The 17930-nt window shown below is 40.9% G+C and overlaps 2 protein-coding genes and 1 long non-coding RNA gene across 3 annotated transcripts; 1 reads left to right on the top strand and 2 right to left on the bottom strand.

The window, feature by feature from the left end:
* Positions 1-8913: 8913 nt before the first annotated feature.
* LOC311095310 (putative ATP-dependent DNA helicase RecS) lies at positions 8914-11400 on the top strand (the record flags this gene model as incomplete). Its single annotated transcript, XM_084133780.1, has 3 exons — positions 8914-9566; positions 9859-9938; positions 10355-11400. Exons 1-3 carry the CDS (start codon positions 9097-9099, stop codon positions 11398-11400), a joined length of 1596 nt encoding a protein of 531 aa, XP_083989906.1. The 5' UTR covers positions 8914-9096.
* A 294-nt stretch (positions 11401-11694) lies between these two features.
* Positions 11695-13410, bottom strand: LOC311095311. The gene is made up of 3 exons (XR_014608815.1): positions 13233-13410; positions 13024-13097; positions 11695-12655 (listed from the first exon to the last, which is right to left on the bottom strand). It is a non-coding gene; the product is annotated as an uncharacterized lncRNA (long non-coding RNA).
* A 116-nt stretch (positions 13411-13526) lies between these two features.
* On the bottom strand, positions 13527-15623 carry LOC311094815 (uncharacterized protein; the record flags this gene model as incomplete). The annotated part of the gene is made up of 4 exons (XM_084132989.1): positions 15376-15623; positions 14214-14822; positions 13702-14102; positions 13527-13607 (listed from the first exon to the last, which is right to left on the bottom strand). Exons 2-4 carry the CDS (start codon positions 14233-14235, stop codon positions 13527-13529), a joined length of 504 nt encoding a protein of 167 aa, XP_083989115.1. The 5' UTR covers positions 14236-14822; positions 15376-15623.
* Positions 15624-17930: the final 2307 nt, after the last annotated feature.

Genomic DNA, 17930 nt, shown 5'->3' with positions numbered 1-17930 from the left:
GAGTACAAGTAAAATTACAGATTTAAAAATATACTCAAAAAAGTACAAGTAGCCTACCCAAAAAAACGACTTAATTACAGTAACGTGAGTAGTTGTAATTCGTTACTTCCACCTCTGATGCCAAGTAAGAAAACATATAAGTGGCTACATGTGGTGTGATAGAACTTCAAGACCCTAGGCATAGTTGTGTATATAAATCTCATACAGCAATCATGAGAACAGCAACATGAAAACAAATAAGAAGAACCCGTCTAGACCTCTTGATTAGTTTGATTCCGTAATAACCCAATGGATGAATTGCAAAGCAAGTGCATATTTATTATCTGGAGAGCAGGCTACACGAACAAACAAGGTATGCAAAGGGGAGAAATGGATCGCTGGGTCCTACCACCTTGGTGAAAACTTGCTGGGACCCGAGGGGTATATATGCCTCCAGCAAAGGCTTCAGTAGATACCACTGGGGAACAGGCTTTGACCCCATAGGTGATATCTTTTCCGTTCAAGGTTTAGTCATAGAACATCACTGGAACAGAGCAATACATCCACACAGAGCAAACTTGATCTTATATAAACTTCTTCTTATGATTAATTTTCACACTTTTATCATATAGTGACCAGTAGTGTTGTAAATACCTAAAGAGTTACATATGCCAAGTAAGAAAACATATAAGTGGCTACATGTGGTGTGATAGAACTTCAAGACCCTAGGCATAGTTGTCTATAAAAATCTCATACAGCAATCATGAGAAAAGCAACATGAAAACAAATAAGAAGAACCCGTCAAAGTCTAGAACTCTTGATTAGTTTGATTCCATAATAACCCAATGGATGAATTGCAAAGCAAGTGCATATTTACTATCTGGACGGCAGGCTACACAAATAAACAAGGTATGCAAAGGGGAGAAATGGATCGCTGGGTCCTACCACCTTGGTGAAAACTTGCTGGGACCCGAGGGGTACATATGCCTCCAGCAAAGGCTACAAAAGAGACCACTGGGGAACAGGCTATGACCCCATAGGACATATCTTTTCCCTTCAAGGTTTAGTCACAGAACATCACTGGAACAGAACAATACATCCACACAGAACAAACTTGAACTAATATAAGCTTCTTCTTACAATTAATTTTCACACTTTTATCACATAGAGACCAGTGGTGTTGTAAATACCTAAAGAGTTACATATGCCAAGTAAGAAAACATATAAGTGGCTACATGTGGTGTGATAGAACTTCAAGACCCTAGGCATAGTTGTCTATATAAATCTCATACAGCAATCATGAGAACAGCAACATGAAAACAAATAAGAAGAACCCGTCTAGACCTCTTGATTAGTTTGATTCCATAATAACCCAATGGATGAATTGCAAAGCAAGTGCATATTTATTATCTGGAGGGCAGGCTACACGAATAAACAAGGTATGCAAAGGGGCGACATGGATTGCTGAGTCCTACCACCTTGTTGAAAACTTGCTGGGACCCGATGGGGTATATATGCCTCCAGCAAAGGCTGCAGCAGAGACCACTGGGGAACAGGCTATGACCCCATAGGAGATATCTTTTCCCTTCAAGGTTTAGTCACAGAACATTACTGGAACAGAACAATACATCCACACAGAACAAACTTGAACTAATATAAACTTCTTCTTACAATTAATTTTCACACTTTTACCATATAGTGACCAGTGGTGTTGTAAATACCTAAAGAGTTACATATGCCAAGAAAGAAAACATATAAGTGGCTACATGTGGTGTGATAGAACTTCAAGACACTAGGCATAGTTGTCTATTAAAATCTCATACAGCAATCATGAGAACAGCAACATGAAAACAAATAAGAAGAACCCGTCTAGACCTCTTGATTAGCTTGATTCCATAATAACCCAATGGATGAATTGCAAAGCAAGTGCATATTTATTATCTGGAGGGCAGGCTACACGAATAAACAATGTATGCAAAGTGGCGCAATGGATCGCTGGGTCCTACCACCTTAGTGAAAACTTGCTGGGACCCAAGGGTATATATGTCTCTTGCAAAGGCTTCAGCAGATACCATTGGGGAACAGGCTTTGACCCCATAGGTGAAATATTTTCCCTTCAAGGTTTAGTCATAGAACATCACTGGAACAGAACAATACATCCACACAGAGCAAACTTGAACTAATATAAACTTCTTCTTACGATTCATTTTCACAATTTTATCATATAGTGACCAGTGGTGTTGTAAATACCTAAAGAGTTACATATGCCAAGTAAGAAAACATATAAGTGGCTACATGTGGTGTGATAGAACTTCAAGACCCTAGGCATAGTTGTCTATAAAAATCTCATACAGCAATCATGAGAACAGCAACATGAAAGCAAATAAGAAGAACCTGTCAAAGTCTAGAACTCTTGATTAGTTTGATTCCATAATAACCAAATGGATGAATTGCAAAGCAAGTGCATATTTACTATCTGGACGGCAGGCTACACGAATAAACAAGGTATGCAAAATGGTGCAATGGATCGCTGGGTCCTACCACCTTGGTGAAAACTTGCTGGGACCCGAGGGGTATATATGCCTCCAGCAAAGGCTTCAGCAGATATCATTGGGGAACAGGCTTTGACCCCATAGGTGATATCTTTTCTGTTCAAGGTTTAGTCATGGAACATCACTGGAACAGAACAATACATCCACACAGAGCAAACTTGATCTGATATAAACTTCTTCTTACGATTAATTTTCACACTTTTATCATACAGTGATCAGTGGTGTTGTAAATACCTAAAGAGTTACATATGGCGAGAGATGGTGTGAATAACAGCAGGGTCACAACGCTCCAGGGAAGGATTTAGCACAATGGCCAGACCCTATGCTGCAGACGAGCCGGGTCCGGGTGCCAGACACTGGCCTCCAGCTGGGAGAGGAGGTCCTTCCTGGGGGGAACCTTCCATGGATTTCCTGTCAGAAGTCTCAGCAACAAAGGAAACCATGGTCTGGCTGGCCACCGTGGTGCCACAAGTAACACTCTGTGCTTGCACAGGGAGATCCTGTGCAACGTCTCCCATAACAGAGGGATAGGTGGAAACGCATATAGCAGGCAGTTTGGCCATTCGTGAGACAACGCATCCTGGCCCAGTGGGCTGGACACTTCTGTCCTTGCGAACCATAATCGGCAGTGGGTGGTCATCTCTGAAGCAAAAAGATCCACGTCTGCTCTTCCAAATCATAGCCAGATCTCCTGCACTGCATCTGGATGAAGCCTCCATTCCCCTGCCTCAACGCACATATGCAACAGTGAGAAATCATAACCAGTCGATGGCGATGCCTGGTGGGATCTAGCCGCAAACTGTTGTTCCATAACTGGAGTGGTCTGAGGTGGAGTAAACCCAGGGGGATTACCACTGTAGCCGTTGTTAGCATCCCTATCAGTCGTAGGACCACCTTGTACTGCAAAGACACCCCCGGGTGAAAGCGAGACAAAAGTTGCAGAATGTTCGTCACACGTTCCTGAGACAGGGAGGCAGACATTAGACAGGAATTCAGGGTCATTCCTATGAACGTAGTGGTCTGTGATGGAATCAGACGGCTCTTTTTCTCGTTCACAGAAAACCCCAGCTTCTGCACATGTCTCAAAAGCAGTCTGGAGTCTTGTACAGCCTGCTGCTCTGTTGGGGCACAGAGAAGCCAGTCATCCAAATAAGGAAGAATACGCATACCTCTAATCCAAAGAGGAGACAGAGCTGCGCTCACACACCTTGTGAAGACGTGAGGAGCAAGGGAAAGGGTAGCACTTTGAACTGGTAAGCTTGATTCAGGAAACTGAAACGCAGAATCTTTCTATGATGTACAGCAATTGGGACGTGAAAGTATGCATCTTTCAGGTCGACAATTACAAACCAATCGTCTGCAGTCACAGACCGAAGAACATCGGCTGTGCGCAGCATTCGAAAAGGAAGGACCTTTAGGAACAAATTCAGAAGCCTCAAACCAGAACCAGTGAGAGCATTTGAGAAATTCAGCCACAAAATCCTTACATGTTGGCATGGCAAAATAAGTTGCAGCTGTGGTCTGTCTGAAAAACACATTTGTTTGGGCAGATTGGACAGGTGACTCATCAAGTCCTAGACGAGCAACTGCCATTCAAAGCACAGCCAAAGTATCATCGGAGGAGGACTGGGCTTGTCCAGACGACTGAACTGACCCCCCACTAGACCCCTCCGCTGCTGGGTAACCAGTGAAAACAGCTTGAGGTGATGGTTGTGCAGCAAAATCCATAGTAACCCCATGATCGTGAAAAAAAGGAATCTGAAGCACTTGTAGAAAGCACATCAAACTCTGAATGATGAGAAAAACAAGGGGAATCAAGAGACTCTTCCCCAGCTCCCTGATTCTGAACATTCTCATCCTCTTGTGTCATCTTCACAGGTGTAGCAGATGTGACAGGCTGAAGCGATTGAAGCAGGCATTTCAGCTCTGCCATCTCTGAAGAAAGCGCCGACACAGTCATAGAAAGTGAACTTTTCTCAACATGTGACTGTTCATCACCTCGCGATTTGGCCTTCTTAAATGGGAGGGGAGCACCAGCTGCCGCCGACGCCCTGCGCTTCCGAGTGCGCGAAGGGGAGGCATTTTGAGGCATTTTTCAAAATGTCTCACAAAATGAAGAAGAGTAATAAAATATTTGATGCAAAAATAAGTAAAACGAGTGAAGTGCAAGATGATATGGATGGCTGCCCAAGTTTCACTGTTGAATTAGGGTCTAACTCGGCAAGACGGAGCTGTCGTTCCGACATAGGCAAAAGGCTGCAGTGCATGCACGGGTCCGTGAGAGCCTCCTGCAGATGTTGAACACCCAAACACGACGGGCAGATGTCATGACCATCATCAGGGAGAAGATTATTAGGGCACAGCTTACAAGTCAGTGGAAAACCAGTGGTGATCGAGCTGTGAGCCATAGTTACTCGCTAATAACACCCTCGGATAGCACTGTAAAGTTAAGTTAAGCGGGATGAAAAATTAATAAAAATAAAATTAAAAAAATTACCTCGGGTGAACCGACAGGTAATACCAACAAATATCTCACGAAAAAGAGAAAATGTCTAAAATGGCCGGCGGATTGAACCGAGGAACAAAAAATGTGAGTAGATATGTCAACGGGAGACCGTTAACTCATAGGCGCGGAAAAACACAAGCCACCGGATTGCACCGAGAGGCACAGAGTGTTACCGACGAAGCAATATAACTCAAATAGAAAAACAAAACTCACCAAGCGCTGTTAATTTAATCCAAATCATTTGAAATGGCATAGATGCGCGCTGTCACAGCTTGTGAGGACGAATCTTGCTGCTCTTGTAAGCTGCACTTGACAGCGTGAATAATCACTCAACCAAATACAACCTATCTCAACCAGTCGAGAAAGCGAAAGAGGTAGAGTGCTGAGCTACTGTAGCCTATAAACCTCCAGGGCTCAGCATATGTCACGCCACGTGACTTTGTTGGTATATCCCTGAAGGAGGGAACGGAGACATAGTCGGACGTACCAACTGATTGGGATCACGCTTAGGGAGCCTGTCATCTTCAAGTATTGATAAAACGAGCCAATGCACAGATTGGTGTGCGAGTTTTGCATCCACGCTCCACTCCGCAGCGTGGATATAAATACGGAAGTGGATGCATGCACCACTTGTTTTTCGCTGAGGAGCCGAGAGGTGCCCGGAGTCAGCGGTGGATCAGCAATAGTGGCGACGGGACTACGTCTCCGTTCCCTCCTTCAGGGAATGAGGGTTACATACGTAACCGAGACGTTCCCTTTCAGTTCGGTCATGTTCGACGTAGTCGATAGATAGAAATGAATGAAAATGCTTTAGAGAATAGTTCAGTGATATTGCAAGACGCATGTGAGACGGATTGTGTTGAGGAAGAGCATTTTTTCAAAATGCCTCATAAAATGAAAAGAGTACCGTAAAACTTCAAATAATAGCCGAGTCCCAAATAGACGCCTGTCTCTTTTACACGCCTGGTGTGACTACAGGTTTGGATAAATAAAGGCCGGTCTCAAATAGAGGCCTGGTCTGTTTTTTAGTTTCGGGTTGTATCTAATCTTCTAAAACTCATCAGATCGTCTGTTTAAGCCAGTTCTATGGTGCAGATTGCGCACGCAAGAGAGCCCTGCGCATCTGGGCGGGAGCTGTTAGCGCAAGCAAGGCAGGCAGAGAGAGTTAGTTCCACGTCGCGTCTATGACAACTCGAGGTATCGCACACCGGACGAGAAGCGCCGTGTCGCGTCTATGACAACTCGAGGTATCGCACGCCGGACGCGCACTTTGTCAGTTTATGGCCAGCAATATTGTTATGTTTAAGGACATTATGGAATTAAGATCATGTCTGTACTATGTTATGATTGTACTGTACAATTAAATACAACCGTTGCTTAGTCTGCAGTCTGAATTCACTTTACCTCATAGCATCCGTTAACTGAATGAATTGAGAATATCACCTGAAAATCCGATAACATCATCAATTTTCATTCAACCAGCTGATTTCTGTAAATGAATGTAAAACTAAATGTATATTGCAGCACAGGGTGAAGTCTCAACACTAAATTAAAGGCCTGTCTCATATAGACGCCTGTCTCAAATACAAGCCGGTGCAGTTCCGCGATTTGGGAAAATAAAAGCCCGGGCTATTATTTGAAGTTTTACAGTAATAAAATATTTGATGCAAAAATAAGTAAAACGAGTGAAGTGCAAGATGATATGGATCAGGATACAGAAAGTGATGGTGGGTCTTCTGACTCTAGTGTGACACTTTCTCAGGGGGAGTTCACTCATCGACTAAAGAAAATTGTGAGGAATCTCAATACTGCTTTCAACAATGACGTCTGTTAACTTTAAAAATAGAATGGCTGATGTTTTTTGGCTATTTGGGTGTTTTTTCTTTTCTTTTTTATTATTTATTAGTGAAGTGCATGTAGCTACTTTGAATGTTAACGGTGCAAGAGATTCAACAAAAAGAGCTACAATATATGAAGTAATTAAACAGAAAAATATTGATGTTGTTTTTTTTTACAAGAAACTCATAGCGACTTGAAAAATGCTGTTGACTGGGCGAGGGAGTTTGATGGTATCCCTGTGTTATAGTCATAACACTTCAGTAAGTGGGGGATTTGACATTTTATTTACAAAGAATTTTTGTCCTATCTCTTATGATGTTGATGAAATAGTTAAAGGTAGGCTTTTAAAAGTTAGAGCTGTTGTTGAAGGTTATGTGTTTATTTTTATTTGTGTATATGTTCCAACTGCACCTGTTGAATGGTTTTTTTAGACATACTGTGTTCAACTCTACAAAACTGTTGCCCTGAAGATTTCTTGTTCCTAGGTGGTGATTTCAATTGTACTCAGCTCAATCTAGATCGAAATCTCACTGAGCCTCATTTGGCTTCGCGTAAGCGTTTTATTCATATTATTAAAAAGTTTGATTTATGTGATATTTGGAGATCTTTAAATGGTAATGAGAGACAGTACACTTGGGTTCACACACACGTGACAATGTTATGTCATTAGCTAGGCTGGACAGATTTTACAGTTTTAATCACCATCTTAGTATTTTCAATAAATGTTATATAACACCAGTAAGGCTTTCAGATCACAGTATGGTGCACTGTAAGCTTATTTTAAGCTCAATAAAACCAAAAAGAGCATACTGGCATTTTAATACTAATTTGTTAAATTATATTTTTTTTAAGGAATCATTTAAGTATTTTTGGGAAGTTCACAGAACAAAGAAGTCTTCCTTTTATTCATTGCAACAGTGGTGGGATGTTGGAAAGATACAAATAAGACAATTTACTCAACAGTACACTCACAACGTTACTAAGGAGTTGACTCGTTCTTTAGAGTTTTTGGAGAAAGAGATAATTGAATCTCAAAATTTGGCTCAATCTACTGGTGAGATTCATTATTTAGAAGCCTGCTCAAAGAAGAAAGCTCAGTTAGCTGATCTACTGGGGCATAAAATACAAGGGGCTCTGGTCCGTTCACGCTTTCAAAGCATTGATCAGATGGATGCACCATCCCAATATTTTTTCAATCTGGAAAAAAAGAATGGAAACATTTTTATTCATGCATTGCGCTCCAAAGATGGAGTGTTATTGTCAGATCCTGTTGGTATTCGGAGAAGAGCAGTTCATTTTTATCAAAATCTTTATAGAAGTGAGCTCAAGTCAGGGTGTTGTAGAACGTTTTCCTTGACAGCCTACCAAAGGTGTCAGAGGAGGCTAATAACGATCTCGAAGAAGTGCTGACCCTGGAAGAGGTCTATAAGGCCCTGCAAAGCATGGAGTCTGGGAGGGCACCAGGATTGGATGACCTTCCGGTTGACTTCTATAAGGCTTTTTGGTTGGAGTTGGGTTTAGATCTGCTGGAGGTACTTAAGGACAGCTTATCAAAGGGCGGGTTGCCGTTGAGTTGTCGAAGAGGTGATCATTCTCATTCCAAAAAAAGGGGACCTCACAGATATTAAGAACTGGCGCCCTGTCTTGCTAAAATTGGGAGGGGCTGATGGAAAACGTTAAAGGGTGCTTGGATAAGTGGAAATGGTTATTACCGAATATGTCTTATAGGGGGCGAACTCTTATCGTCAGCAATTTAGTGGCATCTTCACTTTGGCATAGATTGGCATGTGTAGACCCTTCACCACAGTTTTTAGCGGAAGTTCAAGCTGCTCTTGTGAACTTTTTCTGGGACAAATTGCACTGGGTCCCACAGAGTGTTTTATACCTCCCCAGAGATGAAGGTGGGCAAGGTTTGATTAACTTACAAAGTAGAATGGCTGCCTTTCGGTTACAGTTTTTACAAAGATTACTTGATGGTTCTACAGATTTCAGCTGGCGTGCTGCTAGTTGCACTATTTTGCGCACTATTGGTAGCCTGGGTTTCCCCATGCTGCCTTGTGCGCAGCGCGATTTTATTCACGCTGCTAGGCAGCCTGGATACCATGGACCAGATTTTCGCCTCAGCTAGGGAACCAATCACAGAACGGGGAGGGAGCAGCAAGACGATGACGACATCTATGCGACACACCAAAGCAGCTTGTTTATATCTATGGATCTAGCATGGCAGCAGATGCAAAATTACCTTTCGATGCAGCCTTAGAAAGTGTTCTAAGTAGTTTAGAAAGCAAGTTTATTTTGAAAAAAGAGCAACTTTTGGCGTTAAACCATTTCATAACCAAGAAGGATGTTTTTGCCCTGCTACCAACAGGCTTTGGCAAAAGCCTCATATATCAACTAGCCCCGTTAGTGGCTAAGGCAATGGGGCTTAGCGAGACCCCAGTCGTCATGGTTGTCTCGCCATTAATCACCCTAATGGAGGACCAGGTACAGGAGGCGGCCAACCTTGGAATCTCTGCCGCTCAGCTGGGTCCAGAGAAAGAAAAGGCAATAAAGAATTGTCGATACCAACTTCTGTTCGGCAGTCCCAAGGCTTGGATGAGCGCAAAGTGGCAAGACATGTTAGCCACGGAGTTGTATAGGACCAACCTTCTAGGCATCGTCGTCGACGAAGTTCATTTAACTTCTAAATGGTAAGAGGTATTTATTAATATCATATTGTCATTATGCAAGTAGCTTTCATACTGTGGTTGTCACAGTGCCACTAAGTTGTGTTGCTTTTCAATATCAATATACAGCTACCGGTTTAGTAGCATAACTTTCAGCTGTGTGCACATGTACCTGATAAAAGTTGTTGACACTTGAGTCATTATGTTGTAAATACACGTGTGAAGTACAAGCGCAAACAATTTCCAATGCAAATGACAATTTCAACATCTATGTTAAGCTGTACTTAACACTTTGTGTTTTTCTTTTCTCTATCAGGGGGAAGGCTGCAAAAGGACAGAAGGCCTTTAGGGAAAGCTTTGCAAGGTTGGGGGAACTTAGAGCAATCGTAAAACCAGGTAGGTTAACAATAACACTTCAGAAATTACTGTAAGCTTTACCTGGCTCGACACTACCTATGGCATTTCTGTCACTTGGGCACTGAACTTTATTGACTCACATTACCCTTTCGACGAGAAGCCATCTTTCTAATCGTGGTTTTGCTAGTGTACTATCACACCACTCTCACACCATTGATTTACCAGTGTTAAGTAACTCACTGTCTGAACCAGAGTATTAGCCTCTGTGTCAAACACTGACATTATAACATTACACAAATTACACATCGCAGATTTATCAGTTAATGCCTTGTCGCTTTGATATTGTTTCTTGCTAAGTATTTCAGTATTCAGTGTAAAAAAAACTATGCAGTGGGATAAATATTATGTGAATGACTTCAAGGTTTCTGAGTTGTTTTATTTAATCCTTTTTTTAGGAACTCCGGTACTGGCATTGACTGCATCTGCGGATTTGCACTCAAGAAACATTGTCAGGAGACAGCTACACTTCCAAAATGCAAACAACATCACTGTTAGCCCCAATCGAACCAACATTAGACTTGGGGTAAGACGACTTACAACAGATTCTCTGGACTGTTTCGACTGGCTGGTAAAGGACTTAAAAGAGAAAGGACTGGAGATGTTACCGATCATCATATACTGCCGGACAATAAACACTGTTACACGAGTATTCTGCCACCTCAAGGCTGAACTTGGAGAGAACGCCTGGGTCGGTGAAGAGAAAATAGGTAAAAACCTATTGATTGGAATGTCCCACAGCCAGACTCTACCTGTGAACAAGAGCAGGGTACTTTCTTCATTTAATGGAGAAGGCAGCTCCAGAGTGACTGTGGCAACTACAGCACTTGGAGTCGGCCTAAATTTCCCCAAGGTCTCCCATGTGGTCATGTATGGGTTACCAGAGGACCCAGAGGCCACTCTCCAGCAGGTTGGAAGAGCAGGCAGAGATGGCTCTCCCGCTCATGCTGTTCTCTATGCAAACAAACAGCTGGCCAACACAGACAAGGCAGTAAAGGACGTTCTTCAAAAAAGCCTAAATGGCTGTTTTAGGAAGGCCCTATACTCACATTTTGAGAAAGATACATGTAGTGTTGAGCCTGGACATTCTTGCTGCACCTATTGCCATTCAATATGCAAATGTAGCTCTGACAGTTGCTCTGTAGAAACACCCGATTACGAGATGTCAAAACAGATTCCATCACCTGTCAAATGCAGACAAGTCACATTAGATGAGCAGGGATTGGTCAGAGAGCTTTTAGAGAAGTATAGGGACAGTCTAATTCCACCAGATGAACACCTGTACACAAATGCCTCATTCTGCACCGGTTTCAGCAATGTACTAATGGAGTCAGTTGTTGAAAGTGTTTGTGAAATATTTGACATCACCTATGTCATGCAGAATCTACCTGTATTCGACAAACCATGGCCTAGAAATCCTACAAATTGTTCACAAAGTATTTGAAGACTTTGATTTATGCAAGTTCCCAGACACGCCTGAAGAACCATATTTGCAGCCTGATATTGACTTCAAGGGGTACTTTGATGTCGAGGATGAGGATGATGAAAAATCATTAAGCAGCATTGAGTCAGGCTTATCTGTGCTTCCAATATCAGATTAATTACTGAGCCACTGTAAATAACTACACAGTTGTAAATATGTTTGATTCTGAATAAATATTTCTATTTAAACTTCATGTATGCAGTAATGTGTCCCCTGTGTCAAAATTCCTGAATAACCAAAGTTACAACAATGCTTGAAAACATGTATTTTTAATAACACCAATGAACAAGAGAAAATGTGAAAATATTTTACAAATCAAAAAAACAAAAAAATGGTTTAAGTAGACATACAGCATAATTAACACAATACGGGCATGTTCTCAAAGTTTACAAAGATAAAATGCGCCATTCATTGAGTTTGAGCATCATCCAGTTCCACAGTGCTTTATGATCCAGCTTTGCCAGTAGGTTTTTTCGGAAGCCAGGAAAAGCAGCATACACTCGACCTGGTTGTTGTTTAAAAAGCTCTGCCTCTTGCAGAGTGTCCACCAAGGTGAGGATGTCTTTGGTCATGTCCACATGGTGAGCACCAGTTTGCCCAGATATGCCCAGCTCCACATCAGTGACTGCCATCATTTCTTTCACGACTCCTATAATCCTGCTTATTCTGGCCGCTGAAGTCTCATTCAGGTTAGGCCCCAGGCCCTTCAGGAAAGATTTCAGGAATCCATTTAAGTGCTCAAGATGTAAATCGAGTGGAATGTTTCTTCCCTTGCCTCCCCTGGTGCTCCAGAATCTGTTCCACTTGAGACTGTGAGCAACTTGTGGAGACAACGTGGCATTCATTTGTACAGTAAGCAGAAAAGTACTGTATGCGTAACTAGTGTGTCCGTAAGCTTTGTAGAACAACAGGGCTACTGTGTAGAGACAAATCAGCCTTTCACCATCTCCTTCCTTTACTGCATCTAAAATGTCTAAAAGAATAAAACTGAAACCCAGTCTGGCAACGGTGTGTTCATACTTGTGGTCACAGTGAGTGGGGATGATTGGTTTGGAGTCTGTGCGCACAACCAGGTTGTGTGTCTTTATTTCGTGGGTTTGTCTGCTTTTGAAGTAAGTGAAAATTCTTGAACAACCCTCCATACGACAAGGGAACTTATTCTTTTGAACTGGTGTGGCTGATGGTTTACTTGCAGCCTCTGCAGCCTCTGTAGCCTCTGTGATGTCAGGAAGAAGAACATATTATATTATATATATATATGTTATAGTACGTTATAATGTGAGTAAACAATCAAACATCACATTCCACATTCATACAGTTCATAGATGAAATCATACCACCATAACAATGGCATAAACCACCTCCCCGGGAATAGCACAGCTGAGTTCATGATTTCCCATCCCACAATAAAGAACTTTATCCGAACTTTAAACCGTTAACTCAACAAACACAATACACAGTTCAATGGCTTTGCAGTCAAAATGATTGAGGTGCCGAACAGCGTTCACAACCTCTGTGACAAAGACAATGTTATAATGTATATGTCGATGAATACTATAACAATTAAAAAGTCTATAGTCATACCTCAACTTGGTCATGTTCGCAAAAAGTGTGCCAGGGTCCTTGGCAGACTCCTTGAAGAAAATCTTGTGATGGATCTACAATGTAAAAATAAAAAAACATGCAAAAATATATACAAGTGTACTAATTGAAAATCCATGCATTTTTTAAAAAAAAGTATTGTAAATAACCAAATAATACACATTTTTGTTGTTTTTCACATGGTCTCTCACTTCAAAGAGAACTCGAATGGCGTGCCAGTCCTCGAATTTAAAATGCATCCCCTCCATTCTTTCCTCCTCAGTGTCTGCATCTGAAAATCCTCACTGTACATTACGGCAGTTAGCCTCTGTGAGACGGTCCCCTCCAATTAGTAGGTGTTGTGCCCCATCAGGGTCTTTGGGCATATACCTAAGCAATAAGGGACACAATAGCATACTTGAATGCAAATAAAAGTGTGACAGAATTGATATATGATTGTCATAGGCTTATTCACAACAGATTATAACAGTTATCATGTTCAATACTTACTCTTGCTGTATATGTCTCATAACTTCCACCAAGTCATTTCTTTTATTCTCGTCCTTGAAGTAGAGGCCTAAGGGGAACTTCAGAAAGAGATAAAGGAAAAATAGAGATGTATGAAAATTCTAACCAATCTTAGAAAATATCAGCATTTTGAATGTCCTTGTAACATCTTACATCGGTTGAGCGTGTTGACATTTCACTTGAATATTCGTGAGGAATGTGATGCACCACACTGTCTCCAAAGCTTTCAAACATGGCCATGTGCTTGTTCAGCATTCTGGTGCCAAGAACAATGAATTCGCGGCGCATTAAAGCCTGGGTGCTCCTCTGTGGAAGTGATAAGGCAAGATTGTATCGTTGAATGTCTGTTGTGGGTTTGATATTGGAGATGTGGTGGGTGGGTATACGGTCTTTGACGGCAATATGGTGTATCCAGTGTAGACTGCGGTTGCTGTTATCGATTGACTGGTTGTGTCTGTGTACAAAGAAATCCAGATTGTCCATGATGATTGAATATGATGATGGGCAGGTCACACGGCTGTCTTTCTGTCTGGGGGAAGGTGCGCTGTTTTCATCTATATAAATGCATAATTTGTGAAAAGGAACATTAGATCACCACATGCACTTAACAACCAAACAAACATTTAATGTAACTGTGTTTTATTTGGGGTGCATTTCTCCCTCACCTGACAGATGAAGGTCCTCCATGCTTCTGAATGCTTCTAGGAATTCATCATCGGTGTTTGTAGCTCTTAAGCTTAGTTTGAATTTTTTGAAGTCAGCCTCACAGTCAAGTGCTTTATGGCTCTGCCGTGTGATGTGGTTATTGATAACTGGCTCAATCGGTTGAAAACTGACTTTTTGGCTCCGCCGTACTGAAGAATGGTGTTGGCATAATATGATAATGCAGCCAGGCGGGGTTGTCTGCCTCTAATTGCGATAGCTGCAGCAGTACATGCTGTTAAGTTGTTGTTGTTGGTGATGCAATTGAAAATAGATAGCATAAAGGGAGCAAGCCGATGGATGTCATCTCTTAAACTGTGGAAAGAGAATGACTTAAGGTCTGCTGGTTTAGACCTCCATAGAATGAAGTCATTCCTTCGAGAACACAGTACCTCACATTCTTCCTGAATTAACTGAATGATTCCAGATTTGAGTTCCTCTTGGAGGTGTTTATGTTTTAGTGTATGACTGGCAGCCTCTTTCCATCTCTTTAGAATTATGAATTTTATGATTGGATCTTCCTCAGGACTGCACACCCTTGATAGTGTTTGCGACGGATATGTGATGGTAACCTGAAAGAAATGATACACTTAGTTTCAGCAGTTATACACAATAGTTTCAGCACTTAAGTGCTTTTGTCTTTTTTTTATATATTTAATGTCACATCTTAGAGAGATTTGATAGTCACTGATCAAACATATCTGTTAAAAATACTATATGCTCAGAGCCAAGTTAAGATAAGTCACAGCCAGGCAGATCGGTTGTAGGTAGATTACAGAGGAGATTTTATGATTAACCAGATCATTTGGCCATAAACAGACGTAAACATGATAGTAGGAGTAAAGCTCTGGGATCCTTTTCTACCAGTGTTGGGGTATGGGGAAGTCAAATTCTCTCCCCTCTCTAGATTGTCTGGGACAACTAAATAAATAATAAACCGTTAACTTTGTTCACTTTATATTGGATTCCAATGAAAAGTTACTGACAGAGAGTTCAATAAAGCAGCGCCAAACAAGAGCTTCTAGGTTGCTTATCGTGAGATTTTAATGGGCTGTTACATCATTTAGTTAATGCATGCCATTTAAGAAGATGTAACGATTGAACAGAAAATTAAACGTATGATACCTGGGTTGTGGTTTTCCTGGTGGAGCTGGCACATGGACTCGGTGGGTTTGGGCAGGTCTTTTTCAAAGCCCTCGGGGTCTTTGATGGTGTAGGCTCGCGTTGCCTTTTGGCTATGTTGCTGTCTGTGTTTCGGAACTCTTCTTCCCATTGCCTGAATGTAGGCAAGTCTCTTTCCAGCCTGGTAATTCGGGAGGAGCAACGCTGGCAGGATCTTCTTGATTGCCCCGACTCTTGCACGACTGTCACCCCTAATAATGTTAACCTCTCAGATAAACTTGGTGGTTTTTGCGATAAGAACATATCTGTAGAGTGTCCATATACCTTCTACCCTCATGTTTGTCTTGCATAAACGGCAATAGTCACTAAACGACATCGCGTACACATACAGCTCTGAACCATCGTCCTCTTCCTCGTCGAATTTCTGTCGCTCTACATACGTCATCTGGTATAATTGAAACGATTGGCTATGAGCTACGTACAGGCGCATTTGATAGACATTCGTATCGCCCAATAAAAGGCTCTGGGCATTCGTAAACCACGCCTCAAATACAAGAAAATGCACATGTAGTTCCCAGACCACGTCTCAAAGAGAAAGAGGTCTGACGTTAGCCAGGCTAAATTTCTGTGGTAACTTCACACACACATCGAACACAGATAACACACCAAAACGAACCAACAAAGACACGAGGAAAAGAGGCACAATAAAGGGACCAGAGCACAGAGGAAGTGATAAAGGCAATTAATCACTTGAAAAATAATAAATCGCCAGGTAAGGACGGTTTGACCGCTGAATTTTCTATGCAATTTGTTAAAGATTTGGTCCCTTTTTTGCTCAAGATGTTTATTGAAAGTATCAATAATCAATGCCTTCCACCCACCTTGACTCAAGGATTAATCACTTTAATCCCCAAACCAAAAAAGGATTTACTCTATCTTGATAATTGGCGTCCAATTAGTTTACTGAACAATGATTATAAAATATGTGCCCTGATATTCGCTAAAAGACTCAAAGTTGTATTAGATTCAATTATCGATGAAACACCATGAGGAATAGGCATATCACAAACAACATAAGATTAGTTTTAGATATTTTGGATTATCCTGAATTTAATGAAGATAATGGGTTCATTCTTTTTCTTGATTTCTGTAAGGCTTTTGACTCCGTAGAGCATCAATTTATTTTTGAGTCACTTAGAAAATTAGTTTTTTTTAAATTTCTTCACTAGCGCAATTAAAACCCTTTATAAGAACAACAACAGTTCAATTAAATTGTTGGGTGGCACTTCTAGTAGGTTTAATTTGTCTAGAGGGATTAGGCAGGGTTGCCCTGTCTCTCCTTATTTATTTCTGTTAATAAGTCAACTCCTTGCTAATCATATTAAAGCCAGTACGATTAAAGGTATGACTATATTGATAGAGAACTTGTTATAACACAATTAGCAGATGACACCACCCTCTTTCTCCAAAACGATAACCAAATACCCATTGCAATTAAAATAATAGAAGAGTTTTCTAAAGCATCTGGTGTTTATCTGAATGTAAAGAAATGTGAACTTATGGCGGTCAAAGAATGGGTAACACTTTACTTGAAGGGGTGTGCATAAGACTGACATGACACCTTCATAATCATGACATGGCAGATGTCATAAATATGAAGGAGGTCTTATGCATGTTTATGACAACTGTCATTAAGTGTCATTCGCTCAATTATGACATTTTTAATGTAAATATGACATTGTTTGAGATGTCTTTGTTATGACAACTTGACATAAACCAATACATCATAACCTGTCAGTGTCTTTGTCATGACAACTTGACATTACCAAGACAACATAAATTGTCATAAACAATGACATAGCAGATTAACTATCAAACTTAAGAAACCACTTAGCTTTATGGGTTAACATTTCATTAAACTGCCAGGTGGTTGGTTTTGACATTGGCTGTCATGAGGCCATATAACTGTGTCATGAATGTTTTTCTTGACCTCAACTACAGTGGTACAAATTTAATTTGTCATTAAAATGTTATAATGGCTTCATGACAGCCAATGTCAAAACCAACCACATGACAGTTTAATGAAATGTTAACCCATAAAGCTAAGTGGTTTCTTAAGTTTGATAATTAATCTGCTATGTCATGTTTATGACATATTTATGACAGGTTGTGTTGTCTTAGTAAAGTCAAGTTGCCATAACAAAGACATCTCACACAATGTCATATTTGCATTAAAAATGTCATAATTGAGCGAATGACACTTAATGACATTTGTCATAAACATGCATAAAACCTCCTTCATATTCATGACGTGTCATGTCATGATTATGACGGTGTCATGTCAGTCTTATGCACACCCCTTCAAGTAAAGTGTTACCGAATGTTCAGTGGCATCTTATTGTAACATTCCAGTAAAAACAGAAGCCAAATACCTAGGAATTACAATAAATAAGAATCAAAAGAATAGAAGTTCATTAAACTTTAATCCTGTTATCCAAAAAACTCAGAGGACGTTTAATCAATGGCTTCTAAGAGACTTGTCATTAAGAGGGAGAGTT

Source organism: Abramis brama (genome assembly GCF_963993115.1).
Source record: "Abramis brama genome assembly, chromosome: 13".
Lineage (NCBI taxonomy): Eukaryota > Metazoa > Chordata > Actinopteri > Cypriniformes > Leuciscidae > Abramis > Abramis brama.
The sequence above is the reverse complement of the archived record's forward strand: the minus strand, read 5'-3'. Positions and strand labels throughout refer to the sequence as shown.